Source organism: Carassius auratus, chromosome 23, assembly GCF_003368295.1.
Source record: "Carassius auratus strain Wakin chromosome 23, ASM336829v1, whole genome shotgun sequence".
Taxonomy (NCBI): Eukaryota; Metazoa; Chordata; class Actinopteri; order Cypriniformes; family Cyprinidae; genus Carassius; species Carassius auratus.
This window is the reverse complement of record NC_039265.1, coordinates 6,239,243-6,266,420: the sequence shown is the minus strand read 5'-3', so window position 1 is coordinate 6,266,420 and position 27,178 is coordinate 6,239,243. Positions and strand designations below refer to the sequence as shown.

Genomic DNA, 27,178 nt, shown 5'->3' with positions numbered 1-27,178 from the left:
GAATATTTTACAAACTGTAAATGCATGTTTTTGCTAGTACTTATGTGAATTTAAATGTCTGAAACATTAAATAAGTATTAAATGGTTGAAAATACTGAATATTTGTGACAATATGACAAGCATCAGCTCGTCCGATCTGGCTTTGTGCCAATCAAAGCACGAAAGTGGATTTAAATTCAGCAGTTGATCATGTGACACACTGAAAGTTATAATCACACTGGTGTGATCGTACGCTTCAGGGACCAGCCAAGACTGATCAAAAAGGTGTGATCGTACGCGTCAAAGGGTTAAGCGGCATTTACCATTAAAAGAGACACTGAAAACACTGGATCGTGAGCTGCTTGTGTGTAAACAGTGCCACACTTTACTCTGAAAATGCAGCACATATCTTTAATTAAATCACATGCTTTGCAGTTTGATTATCACATTAAGCCATAAAGCAGCTTGGCTTTTAAAATAATAATGGTGGTCATAATACACCTATAAAGGTTTTAAGAGCTGCTCTGTGCTGGAATACAGTGGGTCATGCTGACCTGAACTACAACAATAAAAAGAGCAAATCAATTTCAAAACTCTTTTAAAGCTTTCATCTGTTTGCCAGACTTATTAGTGAGCATCTGATCTTCTAACCCATCCTCAGATTACTAGCGGTATGACCCACAGCTTTGAGGAAGCTGACCTTGCCATGGCAGCACTGGCATGACATTAGTCTCTAGAAAGATTTATCATGTTCTTTCAGTTTGTTCAAGGCTCTTTCGAGTCATTCCAGCACATCCTTGTAAACGCTAAATATTATTTATCTACTTTCCATTTTACAGTTCTGGGGTGTGTAACCTTCTATGTGTGGGCTTATAAATCATAACTCAGGTAAAGAAAAACAATGACAGAAACACTATGGACCAAAAACTTGCTTAACAACGTAAGGAAATAAAACTGAGTATTAGAAAAGGATGATGCCTGATTATTTCAGGTTTTACACATGCTTTAACAAATGAGTTCCCATAACTTCCCAGTTATTGTTTAGTCACAGGGATTGCTTTAAAATATTATAGAGCTGAACATAACTAGCTAAATTCATGTTCACGCTTTTACATGCCTTTATAAGAATTCAGTCATTTCTATGGCTTGTCCTGGCCTGGAAACCACAACTTTTAATTCCCAAAAATATCAGGGTTTCATGATCCCTGGTGTTTGTATAGAAACACAAGTCTCTGCGTGTAAAGAAAAGCCTGACGTCATCTAGTTCAAACCGAACGACTTTCGCAAACAAATCGACGCAACCATTAACATGTACGAACTGAAGTAGAATAAATCCACATATCTGGGGGAGTTATATAAGACAACCCTGCATAATCTAAACTCATTTCAAGATGAACATATTATGATTTCACAACACTGTAAAATAACTATGAGGTTGCTTTGTGTTTCTTGGACGTATCATAAAATGGTGCAGATGTACAAGATCACTAAAATGTCAAGTTCAGGTTAAAAATCATCTGAAGCTCATCTACCACAAAGCAACAGATGATGAGAGGCAGATTCACGCCCTCCTAAAATACACACTCATTAAAAAATAAAAAATTCTACCACACACCACTATTTAACTGAGCATTAACAAAGTTGAAGCAACAGACCAAAAGCTAGAATGCACTATACGCAATCTTTCGCTCAGTGACACATATAATTTGATGACACAGTGATATAACTGACACAATCAATATCACAAAATACAATTTTAAATTGCATACCAAGAACACCGAGACTAGTATTTAAGGCTAGGCATTTAAACAAGAAGGCCAACGCTTCAGGATCTATGTCTGCTAGCACCTGTTAACCCTGGCCAACACCCTCCAGACGCGTGGTTTCACACTACAACCGTCCCGCTCTGCTCCACACTCACATAGAACATGAGGTGAGGGGTTAATCTGATATTGTGCTGAAGGAAACCACAAAGCGGCGAGCAGATGGCCATCTTTGAGCAAGGTTTCTGCTAATACAAGAAAGCCAGAGATGGAAACAAGAGAAGCATTTTTGACTTAGACCGCAACATTTTTGGCTTGACGTTCACATCTTTGTGCAGATAATGAAGGAGATAAAACTGAACCGTGACGTGTTCCTCCACGGGTAGGTATAGAGAAACCAAATAAGGGACGGGTCAAATATTATTCAATAATACACTGCATTTCATAATTTTGACCTGAGAAAAATCTGCACTTAAGTTTAATTTGTTGGCCAAATACGGATGAAGATAGAAAGCCTTTACAGAGTATGGAAAGTGCAAGAGACAGTCTGATGAAAGTCCATCATGGTCTTTCCCACAACGTATCCCTCTGTGAGATCCGGCAACAAAATGACATTTGCTGGATGTGAGAGTGTGGGAGTATTTGAACTTCCTCATCACATTTTTTTTCCTGATGGGGGAGGGGTGATGCCATCAGCCACACATTAAATATGTACATGCTCAGTTACAATCACGTTACAATGTGTTTCCTAAAGCTACAAATCAAGATACAACCAAGTTTACAGCCAAGCTGTTTGCAATTAAAAAAAAAAAACCTGATGGTCTTTTTTTCTTTGTATAACCCTGTGAACTGTTTATATACAAGTATTGGTCATTTTGTTTGGACAGACCACTTTCATCAGACTGGTTTAATCATGCAGTTTCTATTTTATCTTCTGTGTTATTTTGGCTTTAAGGTACTTCGAGTAGGTTGGTAAATTAGCATTAAAAATATACTTAAAACAATATATTTTATAGTTGTACCATATTTTCTACTGTGAATTTTTGGCAAAACAAACAAAGAAAATGCTTACAGTGTAGATCTGTTAGTCTGCCTGCACAAGAAACCAGACTGATTTCAGTCAGACACAACATCGTCAAATTGATCAATTGTGGTAAATGAATCAACACAAATATACGGATAGAATTAGAGTAAATCTTGTTCTCCAGTGACTCTTATTTAAAATTCCCCTGCATAATCTAAACTCATTCCAATATGAAAATATTATGATATCATGACACTTCACAATAAATATGAGGCTGTTTGTGTTTCTTGGCTAAAGCATGAAACAGTGCAGATGTACCAGATCACTAAAATGTCAACTGCAGTGCATTATGGTTAAAAAGCATCTAAAGATCTCCTGCCACAACGAAACACACACACACAGTTGAAGAATGCACCATGAGGCAACAGATGCTGGCCGGCAGATTCATGACCTCCTAAAATACACACTCATTAACAACCCTTGTACCTCACACCTTCTTCTCTGATCACCATTTAAACCAAGCTATAGCAGGTTTTTGTGCATTAAAGCTACAGTTTTCATCCTGCTGGATGAAGCTGAGCTAGAATTGTAATATCTAAGCCTGTTAGTCCGACTTAACGAAAAGCAGACTGATCCGATTTCAGTGAGAACAAAGCATTCACATCACATTTTAAAAAGATGGATTTTTACTTTAATCCAACTGAAATCAAACATTTAAAGGGGTCACGACATGAGACATCAAATTTGCCTTGATATTTAGCATACTGTCAAAGAGCAAATATAAAATTACAATCACTGCTGCTATCTTGTCTACACTGGATACAGGATACATCTTGTCTATTCTTCAAACAGCTCGTTTGCGTCTTTGTACAGATAATCAGAAGGATCCCAGCATAAGGAACAAGTGGACAGTTTATTTTAATGGCACCCCGGATCGTGTCAGAGGATTGGTCGGGGCATGTTGTTTTGTAATCGAGGCGCAGAGAGTTCACAAAGAAACACTGGTTGAAATATGAGGCTGTACTATATCTGACTGCAACTGTATCATAAACTGTGAGTAAAGGATATAATAATGCTTTGTCTTGAAATTACCATCTTATTTTGATTATGTTGTCAAAACACACATGCAATAGAGAGGGGGCATTGATAATGTTCCATTGCAATGAGGTTAGCCAATCACAACAGTGGCCAATTACTGAGAAGCCTTAAAAGACACCCCTCTAAAAAACAATTTTTCACATATATATACTTGTTTCGTTTTTTGTGCAAATTTGTTTTTCAACTTTAGAAGTAAACCTCAAAGAACATATTAACATAATAATAAAAAAAAATCCATGTCATGACCCCTTTAAAGTGCACGTAAAAGCACTACTAATCCAATTAAGCACAGGGAGTTTATGTATCAGAGAATTACTTTTAAAAGTGCACTCAATAACTTTTTGTTCACTGTCACCATCTGGCCTGGATGTATTAAGATGTATTAGCTGCTGCCGCTTTACATGGAAACACTTTACATAGTCACTGTCACTTAGAGGATTTGTAAAGTACTAGTCAAATGCCCTATATAAAGAAAAAATATTAGTAATAGTAGTATTATGCATGGCTGGTCAGGTGAAGTCAGCATGGCGGCACCTATTGAATGAATGGGTGGCTCTCAGCATGTAAAATAAAACATACTTATCTTCATTAAAATAGCTTTTAATAAGTGGATATATATATACATATATAATTTTACTTTTGTATGTTTGAGTGTGTGTAAAACATTTTAATCTACCAAAAAATTATCTTGACAGCAATTTTATCATGGTGGCCAGTTTCATGTTAAACCCGAATCTCTGAATCATTTAATTTACTATGAATGATTTAATTTTACATTTAATGTAATCCGATATATACCAGTATAAACATAAACAACATTCAATTTTCAAACATGACAGTCCAAACAATATCTTTCCAGCTGCAGCCTCAGAGAATAAATGAGCTAAATAAAGCAACTATACCTCAACCTGACAAAACAGAGGATCAGTAACACTAACAGTTACTCATCATTCTTCATCATTTTGATAGAGTTGTTATAATCAGATATATCTAGAATACACAAATGTTAGCATTTACGTGAAATCCACAATTATACCGCAAAACGGTGTTGGCAACTTTGTTTAATCTGTGCCATTTCATTGGGTTAATTCATCAGCAACAATAGCTTCCAGAGAAGTTAAGTGCACTAACGTTACTGCTAACTCATAACTTACTAACATAAAGTACAAAACCCCAAAACAGCGTCGTTGTTATTTCCTTACCTGAATTTAAAGCGTCGAACTCTATTTGGCACAGAACCGCGTCGCTTCGCCTCCCAGAGACTCGCAGTGATTTGAACGCGATTAATCCGCGCGAGCGAGAGAAGAGACTCTCAGTCTGTAAACTTCACCGGGAGCGCTGCTGCCCGCCGGTACACACGTGTGTTTGTCCCTCGCTGTCTGTCTCCACGCAAAAAAATAAAAAAATATTTCCTAAAAACTAGTAAGGTAAGTGAAATGTGTCTCTGAGTATTTTTAGCCGCGCAGACTCTGCCTCTCATCCGCGGCTCTGTGTGTCTTTGGTGAGGGATAACGGGAGGTGAGCGTCGGTTCACAGTAGTGTTATTGTCCGCGAGTGCGACCCGGCGGCCACTGATGGAAGAGGGCTGGGCTTCAGACATCAACTAGTCCATACACTAGAGACAAAAACAGCCATCTTTATTCATCTGAACGCTTTCAAAGATTCCCTATCTGCGGATTGATTGTTAAAAACAACAAAAACAAACATTTGTTTGTTAGCATAACATCTAAACAAAACGTTTTTGTTTGTCATAATAAGTAAAAAATGTAAACTATTTATTTGTTAAAAGAAAAAAAAAACTTTTGTTTGATAAAAGACTGCATTTGCCTGTTTGTTTGTTTGTTTTGTTTGCTTGTCTTAATTCAGTGAATTTTGGTTCTGTGAAGTGTGAAGAGAGTTTCAAAAACAATAAAAAAAACCTTAAACCCCTAAACACAGATGACCATGATTTTCTTTTGAAAGACCTTTGAAAAATGAATAATAAATAATAAATAAACCAGGACTGCAAACGAATTCTAAATAATAAATAAATCAAGACTGATTTTTTCTATCTATCTATCTATCTATCTATCTATCTATCTATCTATCTATCTATCTATCTATCTATCTATCTATCTATCTATCTATCTGTCTATCTATCTATCTGTCTGTCTGTCTGTCTGTCTGTCATTGTTGTTTATTTCACATTCACTTAAACCATAAAGCATTGCCAATTTAGATCTTAACACATTATGGAAGCCTCATTCAATTTCAGCTTTATAGAGAAGGTGACAGGGTCAAAGGTCACGTTTGGGCTCCCTATCAAGCCAAACAAAGAGTGAAATTGCAAAGGCAAAGAAACATAAATAGCAGGATATTTTAAATCTGTTGATTTATTTAGGAAATTATGTCATTTTTATCCTGATTTATTGTTTCAAACAGTCTACCTTTAGCAGTGTTTCTATGTGTGCCACAGACAGAGAGAGAGTGGTCCCACAGATGGTGGGTGTGTTGAGTGGGTGTTTGTTTGAGTGGGTGTGTCCGTGTGGTGGGAGTTCACAGTGAGCCAAAGAAAGAACACACAAACACATTCATGAAAACACACCCAAGCGTGCCACACCTCTCATCCAGCATCACCGTCATGTGACCAATCCCTCTTCACCTCACAGTGGGCATCATAAAAAACCACCAATCTCCTGTCACCCCTGCAAATGCCCCGTGGGCAGTCTCCTCCACACCTTCAAAGTAAACCCACATCAAGGCCTTACTCTTTTCCACAAACACATCATGTTTATTTGCCCATATCAGAACGGTTTCATTGCTTTGAAAATCACAGTGAAGCGGAGTATATTTTGAATATGTGTGTTGCAGTTATGGACCCTTTCTGAGTACATTACACAAAGAGACCTCAAGCCAAGACTGATTTTCTTATACACACCCACATCAATATGCTCTTTACAAACCTCCTTAAGATGGCATTTAGTTAAGATGGAAAAAGTGAACTGAGCTGAATTAAACGGTCAAAAGCACTCTGTCAAAACGCCTAATAAATAAATCCGATTCTTTTACATTCTTTTCTTGCTAAATGTATTTTTTTTTTCTCATTTCAGATGTGTATGTATGCATGTATGTTTGTATGTATCAGGAGCACCTTAAAAAAAACACAACAAAAAAAAAGCTAATTCTGATTCTGATTCTAAAGATATGAAAGGATTAATTTCTCTAAGACTTGGAATGTTGCCTACAACCCGAAGAGGCCGCTGTTGTCAAAATATTCAATCAACTATTTTTAAACAGCAGGATATTCACTATTTCTTAGTCTACATATAGACTACATAGGGAAGACTTGGATAAGTAATTGAAATTAAGTAGGAAAATTAAAGTCTAAAACTTTTTTTTTTTAAGTTTACATTTTCCTTAAGTTTGGCTAGGAAAAAAAATATTTTACATTAATGGGGAAGTTTGCAACAGATGTTGACTACACACTGTTACATTACATTACATTGTTATAATAATTTACGGCATATGTAAGTTACAATAGTGGAAGCTAGTGTATTGTAAATAACTTTATGAAACACAAAACAGGTAACACACACACACACACATATATATATAATTTTTTTATTTTTTTTATTTTTTTGTGTTTGAACTGAAAGTTTTCTGCCTTGAGGATCTGACTGACCTTTGACCTCCTGTGAGAGTGTCTATTTATTCCTCTGCAGTCCAGTGTTTTCTTACACACCAAAGCCAAAAGAAGTGGAATCTGCAAACACTGTCTCTATTTGATGTGACACCTGTGTGTGGAAAACACATGTAACTCAACCACCTCTGAATGAAACCTTTTGCTGAATCCTGCCTTAAAAACCTTTCTGACCAATCCTTACTTGACAAATGCTGTCTGACAAACATTAGATCTTGTCAAATGCGTATGTATGTTTTTATTGATTTATTATCCATACAGTGAAAGTCATTTCGATCCAGTGTCTTCTTTTCTGTTTTGCAGGTTTGGAATGACATTTAGGCATGTAAATGACAATATAATTAAAATAATTTGGTGGTGAACTATCCATTTAATGCACTTTTTGTGTGTGTGTGTGTGTGTGTGTGTACATGCAGCTCATACTAACATTTCCCAGAGCCTCATGACCCTCTGACAAATAACAATGAATCATATTTTCTGCAGCAATGTCAGCGTAGGCCTATGTGGGAATTATCCATGCAAACTATGACAGAAATCAGTGTCATCTCTTCATGTCTTTTCTTCTGCTCACTTGCTCACACTGTGCTCGATGGTTATGCTGGATGTCATACATTACTCATCCACAAATGTCACAGAATCCCCCCACAGTCAATGTACTAACTGTCTGATCCATAACAATGCACACAAACCGGAAAACGCTTTTTGATGTTATAAGCTCTAATCTGATTGTTGTCAGAGAGTAAAAGCATTTTTTATCAGTCCGTCTGGAATCAAAGTTGAGTTTACTGATATGCAAGAGAATAGTTTTTGAAGATCAAAGTTTGCGAGGTTAGTGATATCAAATCTATATTCAGTTTTGTTTGAGACTGTAAAAAAATAAAACAGTAATAACTGAAAATATTATTACAAGCTATAAAAACTGTTTTCTATTTAAATATGTTTTAAAGTATAATTTAGTCCTCTGATGCAAAGCTGAATTGTCAGCATCATTACTCCAGTCTTCAGTGTCTCATGATCCCTCAGAAATCAGTCCGATTTTAAGATGAAGGCACATTTATTATCATCAATGCTGAAAACAGTATATATATATATATATATATATATATATATATATATATATATATATATATATATATATATATATATATATATATATATATATATATATATATATATATATATATGTATATATATATATTTGTCATTTTAGTTTAAAATACATTTTTGTATAACCTTGAAGTATTTTTGTAGTATTAAGGATTCTTTAATGCATAGCAAGTTCAGAACTTAATTTATTTGACATGGATGTTAACAACTGTAAGTCTTTACTGTCAATTTCCATCAATTTAATACATCCTTGCTAAATTAAATATTAATTTCTTTATTAATTCCTTCAAAAATAGATATAAAAATCTGACCTCTAACCTTTAATGGCAGTGTATATTTGCATAAAACGATATGCATTTTGTCTATAACAGATGTTTAATGGGAGGCTGCATTCTGACAACTTATCACATAGAGCGTGCCCCACTGCCCCACTGTAACAGTAAATAAAGAAATATGGAAGTAAAAAGTGTAACAACTCAGCTATGTTTTTATATATTATAAAATTGTTTTTAAAACCTCCACAAATAATAATATATCAGAAAATGCAGAATATATATATATTATTAATATATTTATTTATTATTTGCTATCGTTTTTACCAACATAATGGTTACTACGTTTATGAAAAAAAAAGAATGAAATAGGATCTCTCTCAAACAGCTTTCAAATTCTTCCTGATGTTTTGTTTATTTAATTTTTATGGTAGGCTAGAAGTCAATAAAATCTTCAACTTCCTGGAAGTTCAACAAAACTTGTTGTTTTTGTTGAGGAGCAAGGACAGACTTGTCAGCTGTGCACTACTCAGCGCCAAAGACAAATAGCAACTGTTAAAAAACATAACTGTTGTTATTTTGGATGAACAGGGAAGAGGGACCCTCACCTAAATCACGTGACGGTGAAGGTGCGTGGAGGTGGGCGTGTCCTCGCGCGCCTGACTGGCGCTCACCTGGGTCCCTGTGAACAATCCGAGGGTCGAGCAGTGCGCTTTGACGGAAGTGGACACGCAGAGTAAGGTGGACGTGCTCATGGCTTCACCTCTGAAAGCGGGATTCCACAGACTGGACGTCCAGAAAACTACATGGGACGTTCCTGACCGCTACACCTCACTCAAGCCCGTTGGCTCTGGAGCCTATGGGACAGTGTGGTAAGGGTGTTATGGTGAATTATTATATGTAGACAGAGAATGACATCTGTTAATGGTTTATGCTGGTTTATGTTGTGCATACATATGGTGTATTGCGAATATGTTAAAAGAGACTGAGATATAAATGTTAAGGACGTTGGCAGGATATAGTAAATGGGATTGTTATGCTATGTGCCAGATTATGGGATATATTTGGAAAATGCAGTGGCAGAATAAAGCTTATTTATGTTTTAAATTCTATTTAATTTATTGTTTCACTACTTTTTAACAGTGGTATAGATGTCTTAATTCTATGTATTGAATTTGCTTAATGTATTCGTTTTTTTTTTTTTACTAAAAACCCAGTGATACATTTTACTGTAACTTGTGTTTATTATGCACATGTAACATCAGCAACGTATGATATGCTATATGCATCTGTGACATAGATCTGAGACTGAGCGAGGATTGGGTGAAATAAACAAATGTGAACTCACATACCTGATGGGCAGGTTTCAGCACGTTTGCAGATAACACCAACATTCCCCCAAAATACAGACAATGTCTCAATCAATAGTGTTCCTCTGTCATGAGCAAAGTCTTTTAGATAAATGCCTTCTGGTAATGGATTTCCGTACAAATAAATTGAAAGGGGTTTTGTTTTGCTGGTTATGTTTTTATATGTTACCCTTTGTATGTAAAGAAGATGCTACATTTGTTTTGGTATTGGAATTATATTATAATGTGTTTAAACAAACACAATAAAAGCAGGTGCTTTTAATATAAAAAAAAGTTTTTTTTTCAGACTCTACAGGTCAAATTTGACCCACATTTGAACAAATCATGGCCTTGATCCTTTAAGCATGTTATGCAATGTTAAATAGCTCTTTTTTTCTGACGTTTTCTATCATTTTCAGTTCACACATTTTGTTCTCTGTAATGGGGTACAGCTAAAAGCTGTCCAGTATAAAAGTCCTCTTTGATGTAATTGTCTCCTTAAATGCTACATTGGAAAAAAAAGTATGCATGCTCTAAAATGTACCTATAAAATGGACATAATTTGTGATAACACCAGAGAAAAATTAAATGAGTCAGAAAAGGGAATTTTAACTGTAAGTTCTGTAACATTTCTTTACTGTATATCAAAACTCTTGTTCTTGAATCCTGTATGATAATGATATCGAATGAATACAGATTTTATTGTTTAGCTATATGATATTTGCATGCCATCTCTCTGTTATCTGTGAAACTAATTTCATGTTAACAGAGTATGTGAGTAAGTTTCTAATGATTACTTGTGTGCAGTTCTGCAACTGACCAGAAGACAAAGGAAAAGGTGGCCATTAAAAAACTATACAGACCATTCCAGTCTCTGATCCATGCTAAACGAGCCTACAGAGAACTGCGGCTGCTCCGTCACATCCAGCACGACAATGTAAGTCTCCAATTCCCAAGATGAAGACACTCAGACTTTTCATCGAATATTGTTTCTGTATTATTGTTTTGTATTGTATGTTTATGTCTTCTTGACAGACTTATAATTTGTGACCAAGGATCACAAAACCAGTCTTAAATTGAAAAATGTTTAACATTGAGATTTATACAACTAAATAAAGCTGAATAAATCAGCTTTACTTTGATGTATGGTTTATTATGATCAGACAATATTTGGCTGAGATACAACTATTTGAAAATCTGGAATCTGAGGGTGCAAAAAAATTAATTTCTAAATACTGAGAAAATTGCCTCAATAATTTTGACCCATAAAAGGTTTTTTTTTTTTTTTTTTTGGCTATTGCTAGAAATATACCCAACCCACTTAAGACTTAAGGTCCAGGGTCACATTTATCAACTTTCATTTATCATTTAGACCAGAGCTTTATTTATATATATGCTTCTGTCAATGGAAAGAGAAAGAAAACATTTTATGGTACTATTTTTGTGAAAGCCCCCCTTCATCTTCTCAAACCTGTTTCTGTGTTAAGTAAACATTATACCTGACCTCACGCTGGTACTCATTTAATATGGACTTCAGGTTGAATAGCACAAGGATCAAGAATAATTAATGCAATCCTCTTTTCAAATCCAAGCCCAGTTACTGTAAGTCACAGGCATTTCAAATTCATAATTATTTTTAGCAGCAATGGATTTTCCAGGGCAAAGTTTGCTTTAATGACTTTTTAAGCAACAGCCAAGAAACAAATAGCAAAGAAATATGGCTTTAGGGTAAGATTTCTTTTTGCACTTTTGGCCAGTGGCTCTGTTGCCTAGTCAGTTTGCTAACACTGACAACTCTAAACCCCAGTTCTATGAACCACCATGTACTCCCTAAAATGCAAGAAAGATTAAGAAACTGAACAAACTATACGTGCCATTCTTGCATATTTGGCATAAACTGAATAACTGTGAAAGGAAATTGAACAAATCTTTGTGATGCACAGACCAACCCTGAATTCAAATATATTTTTCTTCTTGTAGGTTATCTGCCTCCTCAATGTCTTCACCCCTGATTCCACACTGGAGAAATTTGATACTTTGTGAGTGTCAAGATGAACAGAATACATTCCTGTGCAAAAATCTTACGCTTGTCATGACAGGCTTAAGGATGCAGGGCATGCATGCATAGATGTGTGTGACTGAGACTATGTGCTCTATGCATAGTTTTATTATTATATTTGACCATTTTGTTGATTTTTAAATGTTAAGATATTTTTTTAAATCTCAGTTTCAGAGATTTAAATAGAAATACACATTGAAAAATTCAAACGTCAACATTATTGAAATGCTTACGTTTACTAATGCTTTTTCCCAGCTATTTGGTGATGCCATTTGTTGCTCAGGATCTTGGACACATAATGAAGAGGAAACAGTTAACCAACAAAGTCATCACATACCTGTTCTATCAGATACTGCGAGGACTCAAGGTCTGCCTTCATTCTGTTCATTGCCACTTTCAGTCTTCTTCTAGATAGCTCTCATACACTATGTTCCTTGAATACCACTTATTGATGATATTGAATATTGAATGAAATTGCATCTAAATAGTAACTGAAACTTGTTTCCTTAGTACATCCATTCTGCTGGGATCATACATCGGGTATGTACAATAAATCTTACAGTATGTACATACTAGTGTTTATGTTCAAATGCAGCAGAAGTGTTTTTCAATATTATGTGAACACAATAAGTATAATGAACTTATTAATGAGATTGCTACAAATGCAGGCCATGATGTTTCCTTTTCTGTTTTTAAAAATGTGAATAAATGTTAATTCACAATATGGCCAAAGTCTGATTAATAGCCCTATTGGAATATCCCATATATTATATTGATATACATGATGAAATGACAGAGATCACTGATGTCTTACTTCAGGATCTTAAGCCTGGTAACCTTGCAGTGGACGAAAACTGCGAATTAAAGGTAACAAAGTTAAAGTAAATGATGATAGAATCAATGACCAGCAAAATAATCTGACATGAATTTATGAATTTCACTTCTGAAACTTTTTTGTCATTTGCTATGTGGCCTGCTTTCTGACACTCTTTGTAAGATCCTGGACTTTGGGTTGGCGAGGCACGCTGAAACGGAGATGACGGGTTATGTGGTGACTCGCTGGTACAGAGCCCCTGAAGTCATTTTCAACTGGATGCATTATACTCAAACAGGTGACCTTTGACCCAACACACTGTGTACAAGGTGATTTAAAAAGTAAGAGGTTGACCCTATTTTATATATATATATATATATATATATATATATATATATATATATATATATATATATATATATATATATATATATATATATATATATATATTGTGTGTTTTGTGGATGGGTCATATTCTGTTCTGTTGTATCTATTCTTTTGTCACTCAGTCGTGTTCTTCTGTTCTCAGTTGATGTTTGGTCTGCTGGCTGCATCCTGGCCGAGATGATAACAGGAGAGGTGCTTTTCCCAGGAAGTGACAGTATCCTTTCTATTAACTCGCTTTTTACATATATCTGTTGACCAAAGGAGTGCCTGTTCTTTAACGCTACGTTCAGGTATTGACCAGCTGAAGAAGATCCTCAACTTGACAGGCACACCAAGCTCAACGCTTATTCAGAAAATGCAAAGCAAAGATGTAGGCAAATACCCTCAGACAACTCTTACTCTCTGTTTTAGGAACATGTGATTCTTGAGTCCATTTTCCATGATTGTTTTGATGTGTTTGCAGGCTCAATCATATGTCCGCTCACTTCCTGTACAAAAGAAAAAGGCCTTCAAAGAGGTCTTTTCGGGTATGGATCCTAATGGTATGTCCACAACTTCCAAATCAATTTCACCTTTAGGCCATCTAAGATGGAGTTTGTTTCTGCACTGGAACAGATTTGGAGAAATTAATCCTTCACTTGCTCTGCAGTGAATGGGTGCCGCCCGAACCGTTGATTAAGACATCACAATAATCCACATGACTCCAGTCCATCAGTTAACGTCTCGTGAAGCAAAAATCTATTATTAAGACAGTTTTTTATTAAGACAGTTTTTACTTTTTTTTGTTTAAGGCTAAAATACAAGTGCTCTTCCCATTGCTTTATCCAGTAAAAAAAAAAGAAGAAATATGTCCAGTCCATTTAAAATGGTTACATTTTTTATATTTTTTCTTATAAAAAACAGAGCGTTTTACTTCTCAAGACATTAACTGAGGGAAGACTTGTGGATCACTGTGATGTTTATATCAGCTGTTCAGTCTCTCTTTCTGATGGCACCCATTTAGTACATTCCCATTTGTCACAAACGCATTTTTGTGACCTTGCATAGATTTTGAATGAGGAAATGTCACCATCTAGTGGGAGAATACTACATACTAGCTACTATATTACTATATTACTATGATGTTGTTATTGCTTGACAAAGCTTTAAGCATTTAATAGTATTCTAAACTCTCAAATAAGGCTTTGTAAAGCTTTTTGTCTTGACAAGCTTTACCATCAAATGTATTCTTTACTGTAATTCAGCTTGATTTAATGTGTGTTCCATGTACAGCCATCGACCTACTGGAAGGCATGCTGGTTTTAGACCCGGAGGCCAGACTTACGGCAAAAAATGCTCTTTCACATCCATATCTTTCTGAGTTCCATGACCCTGAAAACGAGCCTGTGTCTCCTGCATATGATGATTCCTTCGAGAGTCTGGATCTGGCCGTCAGCGAATGGAAGAGTGAGAACATAAACATACACACATATGCTCTGAAACATTTCTAAATTGTAATGTTGATCTTGACATAATTTTTTTTAAATACTATTCTGCCTTTTCATGTCTCACAGGTCTTATCCACATGGAGATCATGACATTTGACCCAGACAACCCCAGAGTGACTGCAACATAGTATCTCATATTCATATCGAGAGAACAGCACTCCAAAGTATCAAAGCCACTGATCTACTATTGTTTGCTTTTTTTGTCAAGTGCTATTGGATAGATGTCTTTAAAACCTGTTGTTATCAAGCACAGTTCAATAGATATCATCCTCTTTTTTTTTTGGTTATCAAACATTAACTAAATAGATATTGACAATGTCTAAGTGTATAAACCAGTTTTTACTGAACTTTAAGAACTCAAGATTTGTAAGTTAATGAGGAAAGATACAGTGTAAAAAAATAAAAGATTTTTTTTTTTTTTTTGTGGATATCTTTGTCCTTAATTATTATATTTATTATATTGACGTTTAATATTAACTTTTAGATTATTTATATAATCAAACCATTGGGTATCAGTTATTAATCATTATTAATTTAGCGTTAGGGGGCGGTATTTGGTAGGTATGGGCTACCTAATCTCCGTTCAAACTTGCTTTGAAGTTTCCTGACTGCACCATTAAAGGAATATATTAAGGAATATATTTGGATCTGCTGGTTGACAGTGTACCCCAAAATCGGACCTTGTATTGGTTTTTGGCCTGCTCTGTCAGATCTTCACTCTGATAAATCTCTGTCAGATCTTCACTCTGATAAATCAATCACCTGCTTTCGACAGAGGTTGGTATCTCTCACAGGACACTTGCTATCAGGTTCATCAACTTAAACAACAACAGAATTGTGCTTTAAGGAGAATGAGTAATGCTCACTGACCTGCCAGCTAAACCCTCACTGAATGGAAGCTCAGTTTGCCTGCTGTAACCCGATATTTTGGCACTGCCTGTGCAGGTGTAGTTTTTAAGTCCGGTGGGAACGCGTTTTAATAGTGGTTGGGTAGTAGGCCTATTCGTTTGTTTAGCCAACACGTTTAATGTGTAGTGTACATTAAACTTTTTTTTTTCACTTTCACATTTAGCAGCGTTATTTAAGTCTCCGAATAGTTTTGTTACTCTCATGTTTTAGCCAGTGCCTTGCACCTGTTGCCCTTTCTAAATCTCGAGGAGAACATCATAAGAATAAGTGAGTATTTTTCCCTCACCAATATCCTAACAACGCTGCTAATATTCATAACAGTGGTGGAACAGCACGAGTTTTGAACCTTTTTTACATTTGTTTCCCCAGAGTCAAATATTTACTTTGTCAGTTTCCCCAAATGTAATGTTATTTTATGGTTATTCTAAATTAATTTAATTAATAATTACTAGTCTTACAAGTTTGTCAGTTACAAAAATCAACAAACTTTAAAGAATACTGTGGTATTATTACCTTGGTACATTTTTTTAATCTTCTGGTATTTTTTGCTAGTTGTGATCCATGTTAAATGGATGTTAGCTAATTTGATTTCAATATGAATATTATGTTTGCTTGTGTGTATTCGTAATATTGGTTAAGATTATCAGGATAATATGGGGGGGGGGGGGGCATTTAAATATTTGGAAAATATTTTCAAATTATTTAGTAGTAAAAAAAAAAAAAAAAATCACAAATTAATGTAATTCTCATCTGTTGAGACTTACCAAAAATGTAATGTAAAGTAATGGTTTAGACGTGTACACACTCACATATATTTAAGATGCAAGCTGAATATGTTATTAATACTTTTTATACTACATTTTAGGGCTATTAAATGTAAACTTTTCTTGAAATTGGTCTAAAGGTTTTTCAAAACCAAATTTTTTCCCTCCTTTTCTTTATTGTGGACACTCTGTGCACATGTCATTTACTTAAATATCTCTATAGCAGTGATAATCAAATGAGCTTTTTTTGTTAATTGCAATTGTGTATCCCTATGTGTTGTGTGAAAAAAGAAAGGTTGAAAAAATAACAACTGAAGACAAATCATTTAATGTAACCCTGATTTATTGGTGTTTCCAAATGGTACATGGCTTGATGAATACAACAATTTTGACATAAGAACAGCTCATCAGCCCATCATCCAAAATCAGGAAAAGGAAAGAGAGAGAGTAAAAGTTGGGTAATAACTGAGATTTGCCTCACAGTTACCCCCCTCTGAGGGCAGTACAATCTCAATTGAGTAGATTTTGTTGCACTATGAGCATGCAGCAGAAGCATTAACAATGCTGTTTGTAGTAATGCAGAATTCTGAGTCAGCTGAAAAAATAATTCATTTTGTGTGTTTAATACTCGCATGTCTTGACATAGGGCAACAAAAGCTTTTCAACCTGAAGAAGTACTTGAGCTCCATGCTTTGTCTGTCTCATTAGCTCCTTTCTCATTGTGTATCCCCTTAAGGACAATTTTTACTCTGGATGAGGAGTGATGCCAAGAAGCAAAAACAAAAATCAAAGACAACACAGTGAGTGTGAAAAGCCATTATGATATAACACTTTGACATGAAAGTCTCTTTGGGTGACAGTGATTTTTGGTGCCTAAATTCATCAAAAAGGTATGAAGCATTGAAATGTAGAGTGTAAAAGATAGGAGTTGCCCAGGTGGTAGATGATATTTGGGAGTGGGGAACTGGGTGGACATTTTTGGTTTAAAGGCGGCGCTGCTGGCTCTGCACCACAGAGCGGGAAATTGAGACTTGGCTGCTGCCGCCTCCGCCACCAATGGACATCCCTGAGCCACCACCATAGCCATAGCCGCTGCCACTGCTGAAGCCACTGCCACCACCAAATCCAGATCCACCACCGAATCCAGATCCACCACCGAATCCGGAACCACCACCGAAACCAGAACCACCACCGAATCCGGAACCTCCACCGAATCCGAAGCCACCGCCGCCGCCACCACCTGTGAACCAAAAAAAACCCATAGACATTAGTTTTACTGAACACCAATGCAGTATTTATAGCAAATGATATGCTTTTTGTCCAAGGTCATGATAGGAAAAGATAATATGCCTACCGCTGGAACTGGTTGACTGCTGGATGTGGACAGTTGCAGAGCCACCACCAGAAGCAATCCTGACAAAGAAAATAAATGTGAATATAAAGACAAATTTAAACTGTAAAAAAGATACATTCAAAATAGCAAAGAGACTGACCTGCTCTCCTCTCCTTCCAGAAGTTTCCTGTAGGTGGCGATCTCAATGTCCAAGGCCAGTTTGACATTCATGAGCTCCTGGTACTCACGCACCTGGCGCGCCATATCCTGCTTTGCTCTTTGCAGGGCTTCTTCCAGGTCCTTAATGCGGAGCTTGGCATCCTTCACTGCCAGTTCTCCACGCTCCTCAGCCTCAGCGATCTGAGATTCCAGGTTGGCACGCTGAACAAATTTAAAAATAGCAAAGAAGACATTATGACTTAGTTTTCAGCAACACTTTTACATTATTCTTGTCCTCAGAGACTCATTTACCTCATGTTATATCCAACGTAACATATACATTTTCATCATTAACAGTGCAAATCTTTCTTTGAAAGTACATTTCGTACTAAGGATTTGGTTGGCAATCTAATTCAGGTTAAAATCCCACCCAAAATTATCCAAAGACTAATAAAATTCTTACTTGTCCTTTGACAGCTTCAATTTCATTCTGAAGTCTGCTGATCATGCGGTTGAGTTCAGCAATCTCCTGCTTGGTGTTGCGAAGGTCATCTCCATATTTGCCAGCAGATGACTGCATCTCCTCGAACTAGGAGGTGAAAATAAAAGAGTCATTGTCTTTAGAATCTGTCAGTTGATTGCTTTAAAATAGTGTTGTTTTGATGCTTGAACATCTTTTCTTACCTTCTGTTTGTACCACGACTCGGCCTCAGCGCGGCTGCGGTTGGCGATGTCCTCATACTGAGCACGGACCTCAGCAACAATGGAATCCATGTCCAGGTTGCGACTGTTGTCCATTTCCACAATGACTGATGTGTCTTTAATCTGTGACTGGAGATCACGCAGCTCCTAAAATTGAGAGGTGAAGGTTTGAGATCTAATACTGACAACTAGCATCTCAGTGGTAATATAATTTCTAATTCAAATCAAACTTTCACCTCCTCAAAGATGGCCCTGAGGAAGTTGATTTCATCTTGAAGAGAATCAAGCTTGGCCTCAAGCTCAACCTTGTTCATGTAGGCTGCATCAACATCCTATGAAGACATGCACAGAGCTCAATACAGTATGTGGCTTTTACAGATGTATAATGAAAAGAATTGCAAAATACAACTAGAAGATCAAGACAGCAGCCAAGTGTTTTACCTTCTTGAGCAGGACAAATTCATTCTCCACTGAGGCACGCTTGTTGATTTCATCCTCATATCTGCCAAGATAAGTTTTCCACTTTAGCACATTGCTTGTCAAATTATACCATGAATACAAAACGTAATTTATAGACCATAAACCTTCTCTTGCACAGCTACTCACTTGTTCTTGAAGTCCTCTACCAAGTTCTGCATGTTCTTTAGCTCTCCTTCTAACTTCATCTTCTCATTACCAAGTCCGTCAAGCTGTCTGCGCAGGTTGGCGATGTAGGCCTCGAACATGGCATCGATGTTGGAGCGGGTGGTGGTCTGGTCCTGCAGTAAACTCCATTTTGTCTCAAGTACTTTGTTCTGCTGTTCCAGGAAGCGCACCTGTGTTGGAAATGAACCACAATTTGAATAAATGTTTTTATTAGGACATCAAAGATCTCTGATATGCAATTGCTCATGCCACAAGATAAGTCTTTTACAGTTATTATTAAACATGCCTCTTATTGCATGTCAGGACTTGCAGTGACACACCTTTGGCACCTTTAGTGGAATTTATTAGCATATGTGCCATTCCTTGTTGGACAGCACAATTTTCATGGAGTAACTGTCCTCTTGATATTGCACACTCCCCTTTGGAGATAATGAAATGCTAACCTCAAGTGACACCACAACATGTTCAGACTCTTTATGCTCCCAAAACAATGTTTGCCTCCAGGCATTAAGGCGAGGCTCCTAAAAGACCTGTGCCAAGCTGCAGGCCTTAACAGAGATGATATGGCACGCCTTACCCTCAGGTACTAACTGTTCCCACCCTCCTGCAGATTTATCCCATGCAATTAATTTTTTTTTGTGCAAAATCTCACAATGACTTTGAACTTGCATGGTTCACATAAAAAGAGCAAAGCATCAATGACATCAGTTATGTGAGCTACATGATTGCTGATTATATCTCTTGCCAGAATCATACAAATGGGCGTAGCACCTAGGTAAGGGGGTGAAATGTATAAGGTGTGGTGACATGGTGAATTCCCCAAAGGTGTCAGAGGACCAAAACCGTAAACTTGTTTTGTTTAAGATAAACTAAAATGACTATTAGGGCCTACATAAAGTTACTTTTAGAGCCATTTTTATGAGAAGTGTTGCATTGAGTATGAGTTAAAGATGCTGCTCATCTGTTACACACACACACACACACATATCTGCATTGCTGCCATGGGGATAGATGGCAAACTTGATCCATGCCCTTATTTGGATTGGCCTAGTCATTGGATCTCCCCTGGCTTGGGTTTCAAATTCACCCTTACTGTCTGAGAACAATAAAATAAAGAAAAAAGATATAGACTTTGAAGATAAAAGATATAGACTTTGACTGCTTGACTAAAATGTAGGGATGATGCAAAATATAGCATATGCAATGCAAGCCTGTCTCCTATGTGCTTACTGTTATATAGAATCTGACACTAGGAGGATTTCAGGTGCAAGTTACTGGCTGTGAAGTATTTAAGGATAAGAACCCAGCTCACATACAGGCCCTTGAAATGTGTGCATGAAAACCCATAATTCAAATGCAAAGTCAAAATGTTGACTTGTAAAAATAGATTGTTGTGTTGTACAAATTTGTATGCTTGCAAGAAGAAGACTAACCTTGTCAATGAAGGAAGCAAAACGGTTGTTGAGGGTCTTGATCTGCTCTTTCTCCTGGGTGCGGACAACTTGGATGTTGGGGTCGATTTCTAGGTTCAGTGGGGCTAGGAGGCCTTTGTTGACTGTGACAGCTGTGATGGGTGCCATACCACCAGGGAATCCTCCACCAAGACCACCACCGAATCCTGAACCACCGCCAAATCCACCACCACTGCCGAATCCAGCACCACCGCCAAATCCACCACCACCGCCGAATCCTGCACCACTGCCGTAACCTCCTCCGTAGCCTCCGCCACCGCCGCTCATGCTGTAGCTGAAGCCTGATCCAGATCCTCCTCCAAAGCCGCTGCCGCCAAAGCCACTGCCGCCGCCACCACCACCGGAGCGACGGTATGACACAGTGCTCATTCTGCTGCCCATGGGTGCTGCGCTGGCAGACACGCTGGAGAAGGATTTCCTAATGCCTCCACCCATGCCGCCACCCATGCTGCCGCCACTCATGCTTCCACCGCTGATGGTGTAAGAAGTGGTTTTGACCGAAGACATTGCTGCTGTCGTCTATGAAGGGATACGGTTTAGAGAGAGAAAGAGCAGGATGAGACAGAGAGATCCAGAGCAGAAGAGCTCACTAAGAGGAAACTTAAATCCCTCTGAGTGCCTTCTTCAAGGAGTGCAGCAGTTTTTATACCTCTTATGTTACGGGAGGGGCTCACCTGACCACTCCCCTTTCAGCCTCAGGGTCCTGTCCTGCCTTTCGTCCCAGTCCAAGTGATACATACACCCATCTTGCTGGGCTGGTATGGGAGCACTTTCAGCAGAGAAGGCCTGGTCACACCCTGATTTTTATGCACACTCTCTCACGTAAAGTGGAGAAACTAGGAGAGGAACAGGGAGTAGAAAAACAAGGTCAAACTACCAGAATTCAGCACACCCTCTTCTTGCTTGTACTACAAAACATTTTTGTATTTTACTAGTGCTCTGTAATCCAATGCACCTTAGTTAAATAACCAGATGGCATTCTATAAACTTAGCACATGGCATACTATACAACTCCATACATATTTCATGATTTTGGGAGGTTCAGGGCTCTCTGTTTGCTTTAAGTTTCATGCAAGAGTATTAAATAGGGGAATATTTGATGAAGGGCTTAAATGTGACCCGCAGGCTCCTCTTTCCAGTCAAACAATCAAGCTTCTGTTCTCTCACCTCAATGGCTCTTGTCACGGACACTACTTCACCACCTTGCTCTGTGGTTCCCAGAGGGCTGACGCAGTTGCATGCAAAGCAGATTTGTATTATATCTCATATTAAAACACATAGCACAGACTTTATTGGGAATGTTAACAGCTTTGTTTGCTTCAGCCTACTAGAGTTTAACTTTAGTTTGGATTGTTTTAAGTGAGTATTAGAACTCAGATCAGAGAATAACGGCTGCATCAGTGTGGTTATTTTTGTAGCTGTCCTTAGGTGGCATTATTTAGCAACATGTGCTGCTTTTGTTAGCATGTCAGTATCGCCCCTATCATGTTCAAACAGTCAGTGGGGTTCTGCAGACTTGGGAAGTGGACAGGTCTGAAAGATTCATTTAGAAAACTTGTAAGAGTTAATCAGATAAAGTGAAGTGCACAGCAGGAATAGAGTCTGTCAGGTTTATTAACGTGAGAAAGCTAGCACATTAACAGAGACCTCTATAAACAAATTCACTTGTCACTTAGAGGAAAATTAGGCATATTTGTCTGTAAAAATTCAGGAGGAGTCACTTTATTAAAAAAACATTGTTAACATGGTATTTGGCCCTCAGTGCATTTTTTCTTAAAATGGTACAGCCTTTTGTTAATCTATTGATCTGAACAGTGATACTGTCAAGTCTTTGTCAGATGTTGAGGGGGTTTTGGTGGAGTTTCACCCCAGAATTTACTTTGAATGTGTACAATGCAATCTGTCAGGGTTTACCGTGTGGGAGATTGGATTGTGAGATGCCTGGAAGCATCCTCTACAGAAATCATGTTAATTTCATTTTTATGTGATTAGAGAAAAACACTTTTTGCACGAATGTGTGTTTAGCTTGGCCATGTGTGATAATTGTGTATTCAGTTGTACTTATTTCCTTTGGTGTTATATATTTTTTATCACTCTCATAACAACCAATCTACTCTAATTTAAGATGAAAGAGTAGTGCATTAAGAGTGCAACTGTTGGTGTAACATATTTTCATTGGAACATATGAAAACATTGGTCAACAGTTGTGGTTATTTAGGCCTTCTAAACATCCTTTTAGAGAAACCAGAAATTATATATATATAAGTCATAATATAAAATATATATGTATAGCAGGCAATACAATAAATCATATTGACTGGATCTATAATGGCTAAAATATCTATGGAGCCAACTGGTATGATCGATAAATATTGTAAGTGAATATCAATGCCAATGACTTCATTACTGAAATATAAAAGTATAGAGGGTCAGTCAAAGTCTAGAATTAAGAAGTAAAAATAGTATATATATGTGTGTGTGTGTGTGTTGGGGGTAACGCATTACAAGTAATGTAAGTTACGTATTCAGATTACTTTTTTCAAGAAACTAGTAAAGTAACATATTACTTTTTAATTTACAAGAAAATATCTAAATTACTTTTAAAAAAAGTAACGCTAGTTACCTTGTTTTCCCATTTGTTGACTGACAAGTCTCCTGTCCCCATACTGGGAGAAATCAGAAGTACAGAGGTGTTGTGTGCACAGTGTGAACATGATGTAGTTATGTAGTTATGTGTAGACTGAATGTGAATGTGCATTAATTCATCCCACTTGCAAAAAAAAAAAAAAGATTTAGTATTCATCAAAATCAATTAAACAGTGAAATGCAAACTCAGAATATGACGCAAACTTAAATATTAAATATATTAAACAAGACAATTGTATCTAATCCGATTTTATTAACTAATGTCTTTGCTGCTGACCTTTGATCCAGTTCAACCATACTAATTATCAAAAATGACACACACACACACACACACAAATATCAGTTTATATTAATGAATGCTAATTTACACAATTTTATATTTAGAATACCTTTTTTGTTGTCTAAAGCTTATTTACAGTTAATCTTAACACTAGTTAATGATAGGGAAAACACTTTAACAGGGCAAAACTAAATTTTGCAGCAACAACAATAACTTGGACAAGATATTGTTTATCATTTGGGTTAAAATTCAAGAAAACTAATATAATAATACTGACTCTATGATTGCAGGAGGCCCATTTGAAGCACATCCCACTCTGTATTTTCTCATTGTAACATGTTTTTACTATAACAAACCAAAGTCCTTCCTACGAATGAAAGAAAATGGAGGATCGGACTTGGTTGGCACATTTGTAAGATCAGATAGTGCTTCAGTTGCATCATACCCTGCTGAATACCTGGAACCTGGTGTTAATGCACATGCTGCAGGAAACAGAAGGGGTGAACAAAATCAAAAGAGTCTATCGATTGAATTGACAGGTGAATTTTCATTTGCGGGGAGTTTATGTGGCGGCGTCTTCCTTAGTAAGGCCTAAGTGAAGTTGGCCCAACTTTAGCAGCCACAACAATATTTTGTCCGCTGTCTTCATCCGTGCAATAGGCATTGTTTCATATATTTTAAGATATTTCTCTAAAGAGCACGCTATAAATTAAAAGCTTTTCATGGTTTGTGCTTTTTGTTTTTACCCCAAATCTGACTAATATATCACTGTACAGTTCAGCAAGCAACAATAATGAAGAACCATAGTGAAATGGCACAATATGGACATAGTTTAATTCAGGCTTTGTGTGCCATCACCACACAGTGCAACAAAGAAAAGTGAATCGTTGGTTGGTTAGTCATACTGATCTTTGGATTGTCTGAACATGAAAGCTGTAGCTTCGTATTAGGTGGGGCCCAACATTGCCAATAACGCAATGCTTGAAATATGTCCAGATCCTGATTTATTTATGTGCATAACCACAGGAGTGACTTTTTACCGTCTTGTACACGGGTTGTAACTTCCACTGTTGAACTTATTTCATACATTTAAATGATAATTTTTCTGTAATTTATGACATAGCTTCAGTGTGGTGAGGTTTTTTTTTTTTTTTGACTGTTTAATTGCAATGATAAAAGGGCATGATAAAAAGTTATGGCAACAAACTTGCAAAATCTTAAACAGTATTCCATTCTCTACATCATATCTCCAGTATATACTGTTCTGAAGAAGCATTTCATTTTGTGTGCATCATACAAAATAATCAGTGAAACCAGGCAACAATGAACACATTGCAACACATATTTGTACAGCTTTACTCTATATGATTATTACAGTGTCTCCTGTGTTTTCATAAGAGTCTTCTATAGTTTATGATGGCATTAAAAAGGCAGAGCAGCTCTTGAGCTGAAATCTGAGAGTTGCTCAGACATATTCATTGTGTTGAAACAAGGGAGGTCTTCTTTTTCATGAAAGCCCACCAATCATTAGTGAGTAAGATGGGTCCTACCTTTTCAAACCACACCCCTTTTTCTTGTCCACACCCAAGTTTTTGAGATTCATTTCCAAATATGGTTACGATCATTCACAAGAACATATCCTTATGAACTAATAACTGTCTTCATGAAATAAAATGACATTTACTACTGGGTGGAGTGAAGTTGTGCTTTCTGCTCCTGCATTAAACAGATTCTGCAGACAAGCCTAAATTAAATGGGAATAAATGAAGAGAAGAAAATGTCCTGTGTTTAAAAACTGCATTAACAAAAACTTTGTACACTTGAGTACAACTCTATACTGCTAATAATAGTCTCGTACATAATAAAATTAATTGGACTCCCATCAGTTGTTTTTGTGCAGATTAGTTTTTGCTACATTTATCTTTGCTAAATAATCACTTGTGGAAAGAGTATTCCTCTAAATGTCCCTTTAATTATTCTGAAGCATTGTAAAAGAATGCAGAATGAAGGACGATGAGAATGAGAGGGAAACTTTTATAACTTTTAAGACAGGTTAAAATGCACCAGTGCACCTGTTGTAACATTTTCTTTCATGTCACAGTTGATAATATGATGATATGACTGCTTATCAACTAAAGTAAAAAAAAAAGGACACAAAAATCAATAATTTTAAATGCTGCTACTAGTATTCCCAGCATCATAATGTAAATGGAAAATGAATGAAAAATACATTTTAAAATGGCTAAAGATCACATTTAACAGTGTTATTAAATTATTAATGTTTTAATGATTTAATTTAGCACGTGTTAGATAACAGCAAGGTTAAATAAGCATGAGCAATCAAAAATAACTTGTATGCTGAATGATACTAATTTATTGTGCATCCATATGTTACATAAAGGGAATAAAGAGACTGAAAATACTGGGAAATGGGATCTTATTAACTTATATAAAAGAGTATACATGAGTACTTTAATATTGAAAATGACTATTTGAAACATCCACCTTTTACCAGGCTGTTCAACTTGTTTCTGGCTTTGCCTTCAAGCTTCTGAAACTCAAACTCTGCAGAAACATTCAACGGTAGGCTACTTGTCAGCACAAGCTGAGGAATGCTTCAGATGTGTCCGAAAATCCTTGCACAGCCAAAGGTTCATTATAACACCATTTTATATAACAAATTATAAAACATTTTTTGACATTTTTGTTTAATGTGAAATATATTTTATATTGTCCTATAAGATAGCCAATCTAAGCATGCCTCTGCATTAGCATTAGGATAAGTATATATGGGTGGGTGTGGCTATGTGTGCAGCTCATCTTTTGGATGGAAAGAGCCCCTCACGTACAACTCGTTTAGGAAGAGTTCTCCCATAGGAGTGCCTTTAATTATTCGAATGATAACTGAAACATCCTGTTCAATTTAGAGATTCTCCAGGCTGAGTCAAAGGGCTGGGCCAACAATCTCTGAGAAAGGTGTGATCGAGGCCCCTTTTCTTTCATAAACCCGACTGAACCTGGACCAGCCAGGTGTGGTGATGGGCGTCTGAATGTGAGTGCATGTGGGAATTGGTGTATGGCTGCTGTCTAGAATTGCTTGGGTTTCACTTGATTTCCCTGTGCTGTGAAGAGATATTCATGACTTTTGCATGTCAACGGCCTACAAATGTGCATGCAGGAATCTCCAGTTCAATTTAAACGTACCCCTTCACGTGCCTGTAAAGCATTTAAGATATCTGCGTTTAAACAT

At 36.7% G+C, this 27,178-nt stretch overlaps 3 protein-coding genes across 6 annotated transcripts in view; 1 reads left to right on the top strand and 2 right to left on the bottom strand.

Annotated features, from left to right (window-relative positions):
* Nucleotides 1-5,424, bottom strand: part of LOC113041114 (plexin-B1) — a 74,367-nt gene extending 68,943 nt beyond the window's left edge. For 3 of the 4 annotated variants that reach the window (XM_026199449.1, XM_026199448.1, XM_026199450.1), the window contains exon 1: nucleotides 5,067-5,424. The gene's annotated coding sequence lies outside the window, so the exon portion shown is untranslated. The remainder of the gene's footprint in view (nucleotides 1-5,066) is intronic. The other variant, XM_026199451.1, reaches the window with a different exon arrangement.
* A 4,128-nt stretch (nucleotides 5,425-9,552) lies between these two features.
* zgc:171775 (STKc_p38 domain-containing protein) lies at nucleotides 9,553-15,446 on the top strand. The gene is made up of 12 exons (XM_026199447.1): nucleotides 9,553-9,794; nucleotides 11,079-11,208; nucleotides 12,252-12,310; nucleotides 12,586-12,697; nucleotides 12,841-12,870; nucleotides 13,150-13,197; nucleotides 13,328-13,442; nucleotides 13,674-13,745; nucleotides 13,822-13,901; nucleotides 13,995-14,073; nucleotides 14,804-14,977; nucleotides 15,085-15,446. The coding sequence occupies exons 1-12, from the start codon at nucleotides 9,676-9,678 to the stop codon at nucleotides 15,144-15,146; spliced, it is 1,080 nt and encodes a 359-aa protein (XP_026055232.1). The 5' UTR covers nucleotides 9,553-9,675; the 3' UTR covers nucleotides 15,147-15,446.
* Nucleotides 15,447-17,016: 1,570 nt separating this feature from the next.
* krt5 (keratin 5) lies at nucleotides 17,017-21,639 on the bottom strand. Its single transcript, XM_026199446.1, has 9 exons — nucleotides 20,964-21,639; nucleotides 19,492-19,700; nucleotides 19,327-19,387; nucleotides 19,122-19,217; nucleotides 18,868-19,032; nucleotides 18,647-18,772; nucleotides 18,185-18,405; nucleotides 18,046-18,104; nucleotides 17,017-17,931 (listed from the first exon to the last, which is right to left on the bottom strand). The coding sequence occupies exons 1-9, from the start codon at nucleotides 21,507-21,509 to the stop codon at nucleotides 17,675-17,677; spliced, it is 1,740 nt and encodes a 579-aa protein (XP_026055231.1). The 5' UTR covers nucleotides 21,510-21,639; the 3' UTR covers nucleotides 17,017-17,674.
* Between the last annotated feature and the right edge of the window lie 5,539 nt (nucleotides 21,640-27,178).

Bases quoted from the DNA above. Each gene is read 5' to 3' on its own strand.
- zgc:171775 (XM_026199447.1), top strand. From the start codon at position 9,676: ATGGCTTCACCTCTGAAAGCGGGATTCCACAGACTGGACGTCCAGAAA. The intron at 12,698-12,840 runs GTCTGCCTTCAT...TTGTTTCCTTAG, and splicing joins AGATACTGCGAGGACTCAAG to TACATCCATTCTGCTGGGAT. The intron at 13,902-13,994 runs GTAGGCAAATAC...ATGTGTTTGCAG, and splicing joins AGAAAATGCAAAGCAAAGAT to GCTCAATCATATGTCCGCTC.
- krt5 (XM_026199446.1), bottom strand. From the start codon at position 21,509: ATGTCTTCGGTCAAAACCACTTCTTACACCATCAGCGGTGGAAGCATG. The intron at 19,033-19,121 runs GTGAAAGTTTGA...TCTCAATTTTAG, and splicing joins TCAGGGCCATCTTTGAGGAG to GAGCTGCGTGATCTCCAGTC. The intron at 18,406-18,646 runs GTAAGAATTTTA...AAATTTGTTCAG, and splicing joins TTGAAGCTGTCAAAGGACAA to CGTGCCAACCTGGAATCTCA.